Raw genomic sequence first — 18106 nt, 5'->3', positions numbered from 1 at the left:
CAGCATGCTTTGATGCTGTGAGCACTGAGCCAATCAGCGATCTCAATGTTACAAATGCTTACCAACATGGATGCCCCCATAGGTGCCTTCCCGGAGTACCAATAACTGAAGTTCGTATAGCGAGGAAGGTTTGCGGGTCCCTCGGAATCTTCTATCTCGGGATGCCGGGCAAAATGCTGCGCTCCTCGCTCCGAGAGGTGCGTCGTTGTTGTTTTTGGCTGTTCTGGGAGTTATTTCCTTCTCTAGACCTGGGTTCTCCTGCTGCATTTAAATAGTATAGTGTAGCCTTTATGGTCGTTTTACATCATGTATACAACGAATTTGGTTTTAGCCTCACTGGTGCAATCATTTTGGGGGAGACGCTTGATGTTGCAAGTATGCTTGGCATACAAAGGATAGAAAAGCAGATAATTCAAGACTTTCAATATTGCGTGGTGGGTAAGTGCATTTCTAGGATTATTATTTTTTAAGATTGCTGTTGTAGTAAGGGTAAGATAACGAATGTGGGTGGTAGAAATCCAGATGATAGTAGATGACAACAAAAGGATATGGAAAGTTCAGATAGTAGTTCGTTCGGATTTTTGCAGGGCAACCTGCAATCTTGGCAGTGCAAAAAGAAACCATAGATATCACACACACACACAGAGAGACAGAGAGAGACAGAGAGACAGACTCAAATAGTTACTTATGATAACTATTATCTACATGATACAATGTGTTGATAATTATCAGCAATATGATATAAATATCTTAATTTCTCACTAAATCCATACAAAATAAACCATCTATTTATATTTACATAAGAATATAACCCATACAGTTTATATAAGAGTAACCCCCAGTAAGCATATTGAGGCCCTCCACACACAGGATTATGCTATTTGTAGGTTATTTGTTTAGCCTATGGCATATTATACGTAGACTAACAATATAAATTTACATTTCATTTGTAGATATATTATGCTTTTTTCAATGTGATGATAATATAATATTCATGTTTGCAAATAGGCAGCTATGTATGTACAAAACTGAGAGGCTGCAAGGGATTCTATACCGTATTTGGCTACCTGATACTACCATGTTGTGGTGATGACATGGTTTATTGAGAAGATGTATTAGTTAGTATTTGTAGTTAAAAATGGAGCATAGTCTAAGATAGCAGTGGGGAATTGATTCCCCCAAAGCAGTACAAAATTAAAAAATCTAATCTAGAACAATCCAGGTGGCTTTTGAATACCTAACAGAGCCTATCTGTAAGGAGAGCCTTCTTTTGCAGAATATATCAAAAATTCATTCATTTTTACATAAACAAGCATAGGAAGTTTACCATTACATTAATATTCTGAAATGCATTTATTTGTGAATCTTTTTTTTTATTGCCTTGGCAAACACACACACACAGACACACACACACACACACAGACACACACACACACATCTATACACACATACATACATACATACGGGATGTGGTGGCTCTGGCTAAGACGCTGAGTTTGTCGATCAGAAAGGTTGGCAGTTCAAATCCCTAGCGCCATGTAACAGAGTGAATTCCCATTACTTGTTCCAGCTTTTGCCAACCTAGCAGAGCTGAGGTGGCGCAGTGGTTAAATGCAGCACTCCAGGCTACTTTAGCTGACTGCAGTTCTGCAGTTCGGCTGTTCAAATCTCACCGGCTCAGGGTTGATTCAGCCTTCCATCCTTTCAAGGTGGGTAAAATGAGGACCCGGATTGTTGTTGGGGGCAATATGCTGACTCTGTAAACCGCTTAGAGAGGGCTGAAAGCCCTATGAAGCGGTATATAAGTCTAACTGCTATTGCTATTGCTAAAGCATGTAAAAATGCAAGTAGAAAAATAGGAATCACCTTTGGTGGGAAGGTAACAGAGTTCCATGCACCTTTCGTGTTTAGCCATGCCGGCCACATGACCACGGAGACGTCTTTGGACAGCATTGGCTCTTTGGCTTTGAAACGGAGATGAGCACTGCTCCCTGGAGTTGGGAATAATTAGTTGGGAACCTTTACACACAAACACACACACGTAGTGATTTAAGGTTGAAACTAAGAGGATGTGAGAATGACCTTGAGGGACGAAGGGAAGAGATGCTGCCTAAAAAAATATCAGACAAGGGGTGGAGATCTTAGTTGTGTAAATGGTCAGAGAAAGACCTTAACGGATCAGGCAATTGATAATGTTCAGTAGGAGATTTGTGCTTTCAAATTTGCAAGTTTTTGTTAATGTGGTAATATAATTAATGAAGTAGAATTAGCTCATCTGGTTGTATTTTTTGTCTGATTTACCTGTAGGGAACTGGTAGAAATTAATTCATCAGCAAATATTTAGTGTCTCTAGAACTCCCAAATAAATACTTAAAAAGGGTTGAACCTCATTTTTCAACTAGCATTGTAAGAAATGTCATAGTTCTTTAACTCATGTTATCTCCTCTTATCATTTGTCTTGGTTTCAAATATAGCACATGTTAATACAAATATAGAAAGAAATGTTGTGGTTAAAGATAACATATATTTTATGAAGAGTTTTGGTTCTACTGACCTTGGGGCTCAGTGAAAAAGAATAATCTTACATAGACATTTATCCTCCTGGTACTATGGAATTGATTCATGATACAAATTTGTTACCTAGAATTGAAATAATTCTCTACTAAATGGATATTATATGGGTGTTCCTCTTTTTTCTTTACATTCTTCCTTTCTTTCCCTTTTGCATTATTTAATGTATTTTAATCATCACAAGTTATATAGGCTCTTTTCACTGTATAACTACAGTGTACTTTTTCTGTTCAAATTATTATACTTCTTCCTTTTTTTCATTGTCATTTCAGATTTCTGCAGCATTGAAGAAAGGCCATGTCAGTTCAACCGAACTTTGTCAGAAATGTCTCTCATTAATAAAAGCTACCAAATTTCTTAATGCTTACATAACAGTAATTGAAGACACAGCATTAAAACAAGCTCAAGCATCAGAGGAGAGATACAGACAAGGTAAGATGCTATTACCAAACAGTTGCTCTCTCCTAAAATGGTTAGCCTCTGTACCTAATATTTTTCCTCAAGAGAAATAATTAATAATTATCATAAGAAATATACTACTAAGTTATTTTATTTATGCAACAGAAAAATCTCACTTCTCTTTGTTTAAAGTAATTGTCTATGGAGGTTCTCTGTTTAAAGTAACTTTATTTTTCTCTGGGTTTCTCAGAGGTTGTACATGGCCCACATATATTTGCTGGTTTAGATGTTATCATGCTTCACAGGAAGAACTTATTTTTTGATAGCAGGTAGTTTTTAGATTACGTGTTGTGTTTTCATACACATTCCTATCAGAGAGAGAATTTATTATTGAACCTATGTATCAATATGGACTTCCAAAATAATCTAAACTTACTTCCCTTTACCTAGAGTTGTAGTTCACAAAAAAAGCCATAATATGTCTTGTTTGTATTCAGCATGACATACAAACCCAATAATATAGCTTATTGTGTTGTATGAATCAAGCCATTATGGCTTAGTCAACATTGTGCATACAGGTTATCCCTGAGTTAAAACCAATCACTTAGTGACCATTCAAAGTTGCAGTGGATCTCTCCAAGACTATTTACAACCCAGTTTCAAAGTTCCATTGGCAGCATACACACACACACACGCACACACACACCATGCCATGATCCTATTTTTGACACTTTGCAACCAATCCCCATTTACAGCTATTTGCAGCATCCTGCAGTCACATGATCACAATTTTAACTTTTTTGGCTGTAAACTAGCGTTAGCTTACAATTTCAAACATCCATAGGGTTCAGTGGGTTTGCTTAACAACCACTGTGTTCTTCTAATGACTTCTGCATAAAGGGTTGTTAAAGTCAGACACAGTCATGAGGTAATTTGCTTAATGATTGCCATGACTTACAACCATATTTCTGAGCTTAGTTACAGTTGTAAGTTGAGGTCTACCTATGTTGTTTTGTGGAGTCATATTTTATTGTATTTTTAAAATCCTTATTATTACTAGCAAAATACTCCCAAATAACTGACAAAACACTGATTTAATTATCCTTCTATTCTTCATAATGAAGGTCAGCCATTGGGTGATTTAGATGGTATTCCTGTTGCTGTGAAAGACAATTTCAGCACTGCTGGCATTGAAACAACATGTGCATCCAAGATGTTAAAAGGTAAAATAGATTTTTTTTGAAATCCAAACTTTAGAGCTCTGATTCTTAGTGTCTTAATGGTCTCACATTACTCTAGGAGCTTTAATTGTGAGACCTTCAATCATTTTGATAGCAGTGCCAGAGTTTTGTCATAAGTTCATCAAATTCAAAATAATATTTCCCTACACATTTTTGAATGAAAAAGTAATGGAAAAAGGTAGGGAGAAAGTCCAATATAGCTAATAAGAAAATACAGTTGTTACTTGGCCATAAAATGCATCCCCCTATGATTTTCAAGCATTCCGGACTAATTTTTTTTAGTCTTCAACTGATCTGTGTGGTCAGTAAGTGAGCAGGAAATTGAGTTCTGTCATTAATAGCAGGAAATCAAGGAATTCGTTCCCAGTACCAGCTAATTCAAATTGCTGATTTCCTGATGCTATGGGCAAAATAACAACAGGATTTAAAAAAATATTTTTTTTATGTAGAAAGATGGAACCATAGATAACTGCCTATCATTGAGACAGATCATGGGTTCATCTAACCAAGTTTTAACCATGTTCAGTGGCAGCATTTCTCTATGCTTCAGAAACAATTTTTTTCTATCCCTGTCTCAAGTAACAGATTGACATTGAAGTTTTGCAAACCACATGCTGTAAGACTGGGTCACATTTTTTATTTGTGGAGCCTGCTTGGAATGATTAATTTCTGCACATTGATATCTGCATTTTTTTATTTAATAAATTTGTTGCCCATCTCATCGCAAAGTGGCACTTTTTATATTATACTTTTTGTTCCAGGCAATTTTTCTTATGTGCGTAGTTATGTCGTTGTAACAACATAACTTGTCAATTTCAATTGAAATCTGTGTTATGTGTTATGAATTAAGTGTTATTTTTCTATGGAGTAGCTTCACTAGTAGAACTGGATCCTTTTTTGCAGTCTTACCCATCTGTATTTTGCAGGAAGAGGAGAGAAAGGCTACATTGTAAAAAGCAGAAATTTGCTTGTGTGATGTAGATGTAGTCCAAAGTGCAGCACTAATTTTATAGTTTTAACTTCTCTCGCGACAGTATATCATAATAGAGAATTGGATTGGTGCAGTGGTTAGAATGTAGTACTGCAGGCTAACTCTGGCTCACATGGCCAGGAATGTGATTCCTTCCATCCTGATGGGGCTCGAGGTTGACTCAGCCTTCCATCCTTCCGATGTCGGTGATGTGAAGACCCAGATTGTTGGACCGGGGGGGGGGAGGGGGGAGACATGCTGATTCTGTAAATCGCTTAGAGAGGTCTGTAAAAGCAATGTGAAGCAGTATATATGTCAAAGTGCTATTTCTATTATGCACCACCTTTTTTGACTGAAGACTCAAAAATCAGTAAGATAGATGAATAAAATTGTTGCAATGGTAAAACACACTCTCAATTATTACAAGATAGAATCTAATCCCTAGCCAATCCTGTATTTACATTTTTTTTCAGGTTATATCCCCCCCTACAATGCAACAGTAGTTCAGAAATTGCTGGATCAAGGAGCTGTACTGCTTGGAAAAACAAATCTAGACGAATTTGCCATGGGGTAAGTTGAATTAGATTCTTGAAAGGCAAAAAAATAGCCCGCTTAATAATTCTCAATTCTTAAAATTTCCTTTTTGACTTGCTCATCCTAGGTCTGGAAGTACAGATGGGGCCTTTGGGCCAGTGCGGAACCCCTGGAGTTATTCAAGGCAGTACAGAGAAAAATGTGCACCAACCCCCCCTGCTCAACACGAAGATACCAGCTGGCTGATAACTGGAGGAAGCTCTGGTGGCAGTGCTGCCGCGGTATCATCTTTCACATGCTTTGCGTAAGAGTATCTCACAATGTTGAATTTAGAACATCGTAATGCAGGTGGTCCTTAGCTTACAACAGTTTGTTTAGTGACCATTCAAAGTTCCAATGGCAATGAAAAAAGAGACTTATGACCAGTACAACCGTTATCGCATCCCTGTGGTCATAGTGATCAAAATTCAGATGCTTGGTAATTGACTCATACCGGTATTTATGACGCTTTCAGTATCCTGGGTCACATAATCCCCATTTGAGACCTTCTGACAAGCAAAGTCAATGGGAAAGCCAGATTTAGTTAGCAACAGTTTGACTAATTTAACAGCAACAGTGACTCACTTAACAACTGTGGCGAGAAAGGTCATAAAATGGGGCAAACTCACTTAACAAATATTTCAGTAACAGAAATATTAGGTTCGATTGTAGTCGTAAGTCGAGGACTACCTGTAGCATGGCTAAGTACCATTTCAAGTTCTTTCCAAGTTATAATGGGATTAAAGATACATTGGAATGCAAAGTTGCCTCTCCTGAGAGCTGAAAGATGAATGGTCCAGTACAAAATCTAAAAAATACTGATTGGTTACACACATTTTAAGTTTAGCTTGTCTGTTTCTGCCTCAGCAGATGACAATATCTGGTCAATCTTGTCAGGTCAGACATACTTAATTCGTGGATAGGAGGCCATCAATAAATTTCAGAGCAGGGTGAAAATGAAAATAAAAAATACCATAAAAAGGTAATGTACCTGTGTGCGTACTGTTGTTGAGAAAACTCCATGAAGTCCTTGGGAGTTAACTGGAAGGAAATGGAATTATATGTGTATTCATTCATCCATTCATTCATTCAAAAATGGCTTTCAGGTAGCAGATATAAAAGGAGATAAAGTTTTGTATTTGTTTCTGATTGTCATGCTTGTTTTAAATTCAATTCCAGGGCTCTGGGATCTGACACAGGAGGTTCCACAAGAAATCCAGCCTCCCTCTGTGGAGTTGTTGGTCTAAAGCCCAGCTACGGCCTCATTTCCCGCTATGGTCTCATCCCACTTGTGAACTCAATGGATGTCCCAGGCATTTTAACCAGATGTGTTGATGATGCAGCTGCTGTATTAGGTACAACAATGATATGTTTCCTTAGGCATCTCTCCCAAGTCAGTGTAGTTTAGCAGTTCCCTTTTTCCTGCTATCTCATGTGCCATTCCATTTCTTTCAGGTGTTCTTGGCGGGCATGACCCGAAAGATTCAACCACAGTGCAAGATCCCTTTTGTCCATTTCAGCTACCTAACTTGATAGATATGAAGAATCTTTGCATTGGGGTTCCTAAGGTAAATGGGTGCATGATTAGTGAGCATTAGGTTACATTAAATGTAATACTAAATTGCATTAATTAAGAAATTAGTGAGCATTAAGTTAGTGAGCACTAAATATTAATTTATATTAAATGAAACGTGAGCATACCCGTCTGTCTTTGATTCATGTTTTCAACCTATACAAATAATAAAGCCAGTATGGAAGACAGAAACCCTGTACCTCTACAAGTCTTGCTGGAGTACATCTTCTGCCAGTATTAAGATGATGAATAGTCAGAGATAGTGGGAATTTAATAGGAGTTCCCTTACACAGGTTTCTTATTCCTAGTTTAATGAGTTTAACAAGCAAGAAGCAGTCTTGGTCCCAGCAAAACCCTTTTATTTACACTGTGAGTTCCTTTCATTCACAGTCCACAAGGCTTAGCAACCAGTCTTTCAGAGGGTTGTTTATCAAATACGAACCTTATTTCGTTTGGCGAGCTGCTAAATAACTGGTTCCAACTGTAGGCAAAGCATGGCAAAACTTGGCACAGAGTCTCTTATAGTTACAAACAGAACTTTTCTCTCTTGACACGAATAAATGAACTTATTGTTTCCTGCAAAAGCCCACTCCCCATTCGCTCCTCTTTTGTTTCCTATGGGAGGGGCTAATCACCTCCAAGGCGTGGCTTTACTCTTAAGTCGACCCTGCTTTCTTAATTGTTCTTGTCTTCTGGCAGCTCTGCTCATGCACACACTGGGAACAGGCTCCAGCTGGTCCTCTGCCTCGCTGCTCCCTAGCTCCCTCTCTGCCTCCAACGCAGAGCCCTCATCTGAGCTTTCCTCAGTCCTCAAGACTGGCCCCTGTTCCTCAGCAACCTCCTCACTGTCCGAATCTGCTGCCAGCTCCACAGGTCGCCGGCAGGCCACAATAGTAACTCCAGATATTACTAAACTAATCTTGCAGGATCCAATCTGGGTTGGTTACCGGAACCAAAGGTTGAGAGAGAAACTCCCTAAAGATGGACTCCAGCATGAGTCCGAAAGCTCAGGAGACTAAATCTTGGATCCCATTGACCAACCCAAATTGGATCCTGCAAGATTAGTTTAGTAAAATCTGGAGACACATGTGCCACACCTAGTGACTGACCCAGATTGGATCCTGCAACATTATCCTAGGACACAGATATATTTGCCTTCGTTTGTAAACTAATCTTCCCAGCTGCCTAAGGCACTTCCTGGCAATGGTGATAGATGCTAGAAGTTGTAGTTCTCAACGCATGAAGAGTAATACGACCATCTCCTATTTCAAGAATAAAAACATGTTTTGCATGTTTTAGACAGGATTGTGAAATCTTTGGTTGTATTGTGATAACTTCAAATACCTTTTTGTCTTCTGAAGAGATGCATGCCAGTGCCAGGGTAAAAATGTGAAGAAAATATGTGGCATTTTTCTTTCAAAACTTTTTTTTCCTTTACAAAAAATTAAATTTCAAAACCAAAATCTTCTATTCAAAACTCATGTTTGTAGATAATGAAGTTCACATTCTGAACATAAGACCAAAGGCTATGATTTATCTTTTTTTTTTCATTTATTACTTAAATGAATTGAGAATTGATTTTTATATATATATATATATACACACACACAAATTTATATATATATATATATATACACACACACAAATTTTTCCAAGGGTACTCTTCAGACATCGAGAATTTCACCTCCATAATTCCCAGCCACATGGCCATTCCCAAGATTTGTGGGAACTGGAATCCATACATCTGGAGAATGTCCAGATTGTTGGAGGCTATTAAAAATAATTCACTATACTGTTACAGAAAGAAAAGCATGTGGAATTAATAAACATGGTATTGGGACATGTTAAAAACATATCCTTTATTTAACAAAGAACAGGGCTGAAATAGCAGCTTACTTCCATGTAGCCTCTGTTTGTTATTAGCATTTCTGCAGATTAATGTTCTTCACAGTTATTTGTTACAAAAAAAAAACAAAAAGAGGATGGTGCTTGGTTTGATAATTGCATAACAGAAGAACTTAATATTAAACCTTGCTTTGTAAATTTCTACTGGTTCTAGTTAGCATGTGTTTGTTTAACAAATGTATGCAAATGTGACTCTAGACTGCATATAATACATAAAAACAACAAACGAACAAATCATTAAATAAAACCGGGGAAAAAAATAATCCAAGATAGCGGGAGAGCCGACTATCATTGAACATGACACTCATCTAAGAGGAAAAATGGCATTCTGTATTCTTCAAGGACAGCCCCATGTAGAGCTCATTATAGTAATGCGGTCTAGTGGCGAACAGGGCATGAGTAACTGAGTAAAGCCACTGTTTAGATGGTGTATGCTCTTCTAAAGCTTCTTAAGCCTATTTTGGGATTTATGAAATGTCTTAGAACAAATTCTTAGCATTGCTATAAATTCCATATGACTACTATTACTTAATATTACTTAATATCATTCTTGTTCCCCGAACGAGGGCCCATGTTATCCCAAAAATAAGTTAACTCTGAGATAATTAAGTATAATATCAGACTCAGGGCCATCTTGGCTGCCTTGTATAGAGAACTATCCCGAATAGAGGTAGTCCTCGACTTACAACAGTTCATTTAGTGACTGTTAAAAAGGCACTGAAAAAAGTGACTTAATGACCGTTTTTCACACTTATGACTTTTGTATGGGGAAGTCAGATTTACTTAACAATCATGTTACTAACTTGTCCACTGCAGTGATTCACTTAACAACTGTGGCAAGAAAAGTCATAAAATGGGGCAAAAACTCATTTAACAAATGTTTCATTTAACAACAGGAATTTTAGGCTCAATTGTGATCAGAAATCGAGGACTACCTGGTAGAGAATTAGAAATAAGATATAATCCAGAGAGAAATTTTACTCTCAAACACAGGATCTTTCATTGGCATCCCACAATTCACTTGAGTGTATTTGACATTTTCAGATCAGATGAACCCTATGAAATGCTGCTGGTTGTGCATAACATTCTGCTTTTTCTCCATCCCTCCCTCCCTCCCCTCCCTCCCTCCCTCCCTCCCTCCCTCCCTCCCTCCCTCCCTCCCAGGAATACCATACTGCAGGATTATCTAGTGAGACTCTAGCTGTGTGGTCCAAGGCAGCTGACCTCTTTGAGAGAGCTGGAGCTAAAGTGATAGAAGTGAGCCTGCCCCATACCTCCTATTCCATTGTCTGTTATCATGTGTTATGTGCAGCAGAGGTAGCTTCTAATATGGCTCGATTTGATGGTCTGGAGTATGGTAAGCCTTCTCACTGCTGAATATTAAGTTGTCTCTTAAATATTCACATTTAGCGTAATTGCAACCAAACACTATGTAGTAAAAATCTTAGTAACAAAAGATAATATATTATTAAGAATGTTGGTTCTTGGATTGACAATTCATTTGGCAATAAGGGGCCCTATAAAATATTACTTCTAGGTAGCCTTCATTTGCAACATTTTTCTAATAACTTGTTCATCTGCCTAATCCTACGGAAGCTTTCCAGGTACAGCACTCTGACGAGCTGCATTTAAACAATGTGTAAACCCTACTCTGTTATTTGTAAAAAAAAATAATAATAATAATAACCAGTTACACACAACCAGATAAAGCAAAGACAAGTCAGTTATATCATAGCTTAGTATGGTATGTGAGAGAGCCAGTTTAGTCTTAAAAGACTATGTGCAGAAACCTAAATTCTAGTCTTCCTTTGGGAGGAATCTGATATCTGGTATATTTCCTTAATCTTATACTAAAAGTTGAGATAACAACAGGAAAAAATGGATTTAACATTTTATGAATGTGAGTAATATTCTGAAACATTCCAGGAAGTTGTACTGCAATCTTTTTGTTTTGAGTGAGTCAGGTATAATTCTATTTCTAATTGTGGATTTGTTGATAATTTGGCACCTAGCAGTGAAAAACATAATTGGAAATAGGAATTAGAGAAAACCAGTACCAGGATACAATAGGATTAGAGAAGAAAAGCTCTACATTAACCTTTCTTAGAGAGTATCTCATTTAGGAATAAACATAGAAAATATTCAGACCTGGGTGGATAATCTAGTTAGATCCTGCTAACCTGAGAAGGTTCAGCTGCAGAAAACTGCAACAGTAGAAGATTTTGAAGGAGAAACAAGAACGCCCAGTTGCCTTCTGAAAAAAAAAAACAGTTTTAGAGTAGAAGATTTTGATTAAAAGTCAAAGCCAAATATTTTAAAATTCATCAACCTGGATGAAAATAAATATTTGAGCTTTCTAGGTACACCTGTCTATGAATAATATATAAAATGAGGATAATGGAATAAATGTGGATCCACTAATATGTTCCAGAGTAACAAACAACTTATAAAGAGTGAGCTAACTCTGAACCAGTAATGAAATAAATGTTTAATTATAGGTGACCAAGTCTGTGCCAAAGCCTTTTTATAACAAGAAAAGTCTCATTGATCTGAGTTGAGGCTTGATGAATTGGTGAAAATAACTTTATTATGTTTTTGGAAGAATGTTTTTATCTTGAAGGAAATATTTTCTGTCCTTTGAGGAGTGATCTGATTGCAACAGAAATACACCCTTAAGCTCAACTGTGATCCTGTACTCAACAAAAAAATGAATACAGTGTTACTGAAACTATGCAATTATGGATCATTCCTGCTTGATAACATTTTCCCTTGTGCTTATTAAGTTCTCTGAGCACTGATATTGTCAATTCAACATCTTGACCATTAAATTTTTGTGTCCAGCATTTGGTTGAAGCGAGGAATGACAAAGCTAGGAAATATTGCTTGCATTTAAGATATGTATTTCAATGTATAAAACACTGCATTGCACAGTTGAAGTAACAGAACCATTGTTTGCTTAATGCCTTGTGCTGTACGCATTTTGGAAATACTTCATTCTAAATTTATTTATGAGATGTGATGGTGCAGTGGTTAGAATGCAATACTGCAGGCAAATCCTGCTGATTGCCGGCTGTAGTTCAACAGTTCAATTCTCATTGGCTCAAGGTTGACACAGCCCCTCCATCTTTCTGAGGTCGGTAAAAGGAGGACCCAGATCGTTGAGGGCAATGTGTTGACTCTAAACCGCTTAGAGAGGCTATAAAGCACTATGAAGCAGTAGATAAGTGTAAGTGATATTGCTATTTATCTAAAACATTATAATCAACTCTAGGTGGCCCCCAATCACAAGTTAAAACAACATATAAAACCGTATTGAACTATGTATAAAACTAAACATATTAAAACATTAAAAACAACAAAAACCTGATTCCAAGTCAAGCTTCTAATGTTGTATTAATGATGTACTAATCCAATTTCATTGTCAACATGATGTGCAATGACAATAAATACTATGTGCAATTATCCAATCTTATCCCGGGGCTTGGGGGGAAAAGCCAGGTCTTATGGAAGGCTGGAAAGGGTAGAGGCTGTGCACCTCAGAGGGCAGAGTGCTCCAATGGGCAGGGGCTGCCATGGAAAAGGCATGCTTCCTTGCTTCCCCATTAGATGGCAGTATTGAAGGGAAAGGACTAAGACCTTGTCCGCTTAATGTTTACCAAATCCACAATGATTGTAATATGATAAAATATGGAGCCCCAGTATATGTAGAGCGCCTTTCTACTGTTCAATGGTTCTGCATGGAATTATTTAAGAAGTTTTCATAACTTGCATTATTGAATAGGGATATAGAAAATGTAATATGATTATTACATATGGAACAAACTAAGGTATGATGAAGCCTATTTCTTGTTCATTTATTTCACATATCTTTTTGTCTTTGTGGAAAAAGCAAAGTAGGAACCAAAGTTCCAGACAAGCCTTGATTTCAAATCTTGGTTTAATGTTGACATGTAAATCTTTCAATATATTAACCAAAGTATTCTAGGTAAGGTATCAATGGGAACTACACTTAATTTTAGCGCTCTCTCTTCTCCTCTCTCTCTCCTTCTTCAGCAAGAACCAGAAAAAAGAAACAGACATAAAAAGGTCACATTTAATCATCTTTGGGGAGGATTTCTGTCTTTTTGTACCATCCATTTTGTGCAAGAAGTATTTAGTGAAGAAGGTTCAGCTCAAGTCCTTCTAACTAGATCAGGTGCTAGATCAGGTGTCAGCTGTTAAAACCCATATAAAATGTTTAGCTTTTGGGCTGATGAATAAATGAAATGTAATGGGTTTATCAACAATAAGAAGTCAGCCTTTGATAGCCTTTTACGCTGAATGGGATTGTGTAGTTTAATCAGCTTTGAATGTTTTGGGGATGTATTTGTCAACTGCTGAATGCCTCTCCTTTTAGGGCATCGCAGCAGTGACCAGCAGTCCACAGAAGCTTTGATTGCAGCCACACGCCGGGAAGGTTTTAATGATGTTGTAAGGGGAAGAATTCTATCAGGGAACTACTTCTTGCTAAAACAGTAAGTTTCACCCATTTTAAGGCTCAAAAGTTACAAAACCGACATTTTATTTGTTGTTCAATTAAGGGAGAAACTACACAAGAGTACAAGATTTTTTCATCTTGCCAAATCAGTTTTATCATTATTACTGATTTGGCTTTAGAAATAATAGGTGGCAAAATTTCTTACGTAGGCAATTTACAATCACAACAAGACAGATGGTAAGTGAGATTTATCCCATTTTACACGGTTGTTAAGTGAATCACTGCAGTTATTAAGTGAATCATGTAATTAAATGAATCTGGCACCCTCCATTGACTTTGATTGTTGGAAGCTGACCGAAAAGGTTACAACACTAGGATGATGCAACCATCATAAATACATGCCCGTTGCCAAGCATCTGAATTGCCAAGCATCCAAATTTTGATTATGTAACCATGGCAATGCTGCAATGGTCATAAGTAAGAAAAACAATGATACATCACTTTTGTCACTGCCATTGTAACTTTGAACGGTCACTAAACAAAGGGTTGTAAATCAAGGACTACCTGTATCTTAAAATTCTGTATAATCCAGTAGGTCCAATAGGTCAAGAATCTATTTTATTTGCTAGGGGAACTCCCAATATGTGCAAAGTCAGACTTGTTTACTAAATCCTACCCTTGCAGCCCCATTCAGATGACTGAATAAAAGGAAACTTCCAGTTGTGTTAAAATTTATATTCCAAGAATTATTTTATACCATATTTTCCAGCGTATAAGATGACTTTTTAACCTCAAAAAATTATTTCAAAAATCAGGGGTCATTTTATATGCCGGGTATAAGAAAAGCCATACCAAAAAAAAATAAGAAAAGAAAAAGCAATGCCGCCAAGCAAAAAGCCGCACCGCCACCAGTGGAGACGGTGGCCTTTCAATCGTTAACCTCAACACTCCCCGCCTGGGCATGTGGATGGATGAGTGCTGGGATGGCTTAGTAAGATCTGGCTGGCGGTCTGGAGGAGAAAGGCGCTGAGCTCAAACTACGAAAGCCCGGCAGCGCGGAGGCCTTCAGCCAGCTTGCAGGCGCCTGAAGTGAGGGGGTCGTCTTATACGCCCAGTCGCCTTATACGGCGGAATATAGGGCACATATAGCTCCTAATACCCAAAGTTCACCCATTCTTTTAATAAAGAACTTGAAGGCCCCCAGATGTTACTAAACTGAAACTCTGAGAGAGATGAGTGGTTAAAGATAGGAACTTTAAAAATAAATAAATAAAACTTTCAACTTCACTAGTAAGCAGAGTCAATAGTGATCATTGCTGGCACTGAAGTTCATGTTCATTCATGTATGAGGCTCAGTGGCATGGATGGGTGATGCCAGGGGTTTAGAGATGGCCTGATAATAAGTTCAAGAGTGCAAGATCTGGGATTATCCCTATAGTTAGAATAGTTAGCTTAGGGAAGTTCAGTATGAAAGTTTTTAGGGTCCACCAGTATAATGCTCACTATACATTTTTGGTTTCTTACGGGAGTTCCTCCTTTCCCCTTTAGGAATTACGAGAATTATTTCATCAAAGCTCAGAAAGTGAGAAGACTCATAGCCACGGATTTTGCAAAACTCTTCCGTTCTGGTGTGGATATACTGCTCACCCCAACTACCTTGAATCAGGCTATGTTGTATCAAGAATTCATCAAGGAAGACAACAGGACTCGCAGCACACAGGATGATATCTTCACTCAGGCTGCTAACATGGCCGGTAAAAAAATGAACGTTTTTATTGTAGACACTCTTTGTTTTGTGAATTGAAACCAGGCAGCCATTGTTTTGTTCAATTCTAAAAGCTTCCAAACTTAGTAAAATCTGGTCCTTTACAAAACTTATTCACTGTAGAGTTTCCCATCATGACACTGTAAATGACAAGACAATATTTGTTTTTATTTGTTTATTTAAAATATCCTGTAGGCTTCCCCCCCCTCCCCCCCAATCTTCTGGTCAGTTCTGGGCATCTCCCAGTGAAAAGTTAAAAGAACAAAGATCTATTAAGACTGAAAAATTAAATACATTAAAACATTAAATATAACAAAGAGCAGGTGCCAAGTCAGACTTCTAATAGACATTCAGATGTGATTGACCGTGGCTTATTTGATATTGCAATCTTCCTCTTCTAGCTATTCAAAGTATTGCCAATTGACATTCTGACCATGTTTGCGTAAATCCCTATACTAGGTCAACTTAAAGTTTGCAAAATTATATTTGATTTTTTTCTTCAGGTGATCTTGATCAGACAAAACAATAATCCAAAATAAGAGGGAGGAAATATGTAGTGAGGTTTATGCCATGAGGAGTTTTGGAGGTATATGTAATTGTAACAACTCCTGAAGTTTAGTTACACAGTACTCTGCCAAAGGTCGATCAATTATGTCTTTGAGCATATTTGTATGTAATTTTCTCAATTAGCAAGTATGAGCAAATAAATACGTGGTTGCCAAATTTACCCATTTAGCAAGGGGATAATTTGTTGGAATGAAACCCACATAAAAAAACCAAAACATTTTCAAGTGATGTTTCATATTAGTTTATCCAAGCAGGAGTTAGTGGATAATGAGTGAGAAATTAAATTCACTATATTTGGAACTCTAATCTGAGGCTGTAATGATGAATAGTTAGGAAGATTATTTGAACTTCAGAATGATGAAACCTTGCTCGTGCCCCAGTAAAGGACAATTTGCATCAATCATATATATTCCAAGACACTAGAGATCTGGGGTTAAATCATTATATTATCTAATCATAAGTAGTTATCAATGCTTATAAAAGAAATGTTTTAAGAAGAAATGAAAGTTGGGTGTTTTTATCTTAATTAAATACAGCTTGAAAAGCTACAAAACCAAATTAAATATTTGCCTTCAAGAGAGAGAGAGAGAGATGCATTTGCTTTAGTTTTTCTGTTGTACTGTATGTTTCTTATCAGACAATGTAAAGAAAGAAATGTTTGTTTATCTTTCAGGATTGCCAGCTGTAAATGTTCCTTCAGCCCTCTCAAAAAAAGGCTTACCTATTGGATTGCAATTTATTGGCCGGGCTTTTCATGAGCTGCAGCTTCTCACCATAGCCAAATGGTTTGAAACACAAGTACAATTCCCTGCCATAGACCTAGAAGGAATCATGGATCCTCTTGATACCATGTCTCAACAGGAGAAGTCAGCATTTTTTTCATGAACGATGATGGGACACTTTATTATTTTCACAATAAAAAAAGATTTCAAAAAGTACAAATCTCTGTGTATCAAAGCATTCAGTGTACTATTTTTTTAATAAATGAAACACTTCTTATTAAAGACTAAAATACAGAGTTAAATTATCCAGGTTATTCATTGAGCAATCACACCGTTTTCCAATTTAGAATTGATCATTTCTAAAACACTGTTAAATAAAAGGATAGTTGATTTTTACAATACAGTAGTTAAATTTCACAGATGATTGTTAATGTGAGTGAAAATGCTTGACGTTTTGTTTATTATTCCAAAGTGGAGGCATATCTGCATCATATATGGGCAAAACGTGGGTACTTAATTCAAAACGCTAATAGTGCAAGCAAGATTTAAAGAGGAATATGAGTATGACTATCAGATCAGCCTCAGTGTTCCTTGACTTTTTATCTTTTTGACTGAATTTCAAGTAAACTGACTGTCTTGCAGATTTTTTAATGAAGGAAAGAAGTTTGCTTCTATGTTCTTCATTTAATTTAGTTATAAGGATCTTTTACTTCATTTTGTAGCCTGAATATTAGAAAACTATATAAATGTAAAGACAGAAATTTGGTCAAATTGGTTGCAGGTTTAAAGAAACTTTGTTTGTATTTCTTTCTTAATTTTAAATGAAGACTGGAAAAGCGTGCGCACACACACACACACACACACACACACCCCAAATTAATTGCTTCCTAGATCAATTTTGCCCTTCCGACATGGATTCTGTTTTGTAATCTGATTTGTCTTTTAAAATCGCATTTGTCCGCCTTCGCCTAATATCATATAATCGTTATTGTCCTAGGGGCCTGCAAAATATATTTCTTCTTCAAAGAAGTAGCTAATGTAGATGTTTAATTCTGCACATGGTCAGGACAACTAATTAGAATATACTGAAACTGTTTACTTCCTTTTTGAAAAAAAATGTTTTTACCACTAAACTAATCTCAATGCAGAGAGGACAAATAACATTATACAAAACACAAATAAGGAAAGCTTTATATTTTCAGAATTTGAACAGACACCCCTCTTGACCATTGCCCTGTGCCCATATTCCCAGGATGCCATTCCTTGGGTTGGGGGGGTCAGTAGAGGGATTCAGCCAGTTTGCACCACTTCGGGAGAACTGGTTGTTAACTTTCTGAGCAGTG

General features: G+C 37.1%; 1 protein-coding gene across 1 annotated transcript; it reads left to right on the top strand.

Moving 5' to 3' along the window:
• Positions 1–10: 10 nt before the first annotated feature.
• QRSL1 (glutaminyl-tRNA amidotransferase subunit QRSL1) lies at positions 11–16983 on the top strand. Its single transcript, XM_014075947.2, has 11 exons — positions 11–197; positions 2844–3003; positions 4095–4193; positions 5655–5751; positions 5843–6019; positions 6934–7109; positions 7210–7322; positions 10397–10589; positions 13629–13746; positions 15258–15463; positions 16715–16983. The coding sequence occupies exons 1-11, from the start codon at positions 162–164 to the stop codon at positions 16924–16926; spliced, it is 1587 nt and encodes a 528-aa protein (XP_013931422.2). The 5' UTR covers positions 11–161; the 3' UTR covers positions 16927–16983.
• The last annotated feature ends 1123 nt before the right edge of the window (positions 16984–18106 follow it).

The sequence above is a fragment of the Thamnophis sirtalis genome, unplaced genomic scaffold, assembly GCF_051295495.1.
Source record: "Thamnophis sirtalis isolate CommonGarterSnake01/CBP01778 unplaced genomic scaffold, rThaSir2_p1.2 scaffold_6, whole genome shotgun sequence".
NCBI classification, from domain to species: domain Eukaryota; kingdom Metazoa; phylum Chordata; class Lepidosauria; order Squamata; family Natricidae; genus Thamnophis; species Thamnophis sirtalis.
Note: the sequence above shows the minus strand (reverse complement) of the source record. Positions and strands in the feature narration are given on the sequence as shown.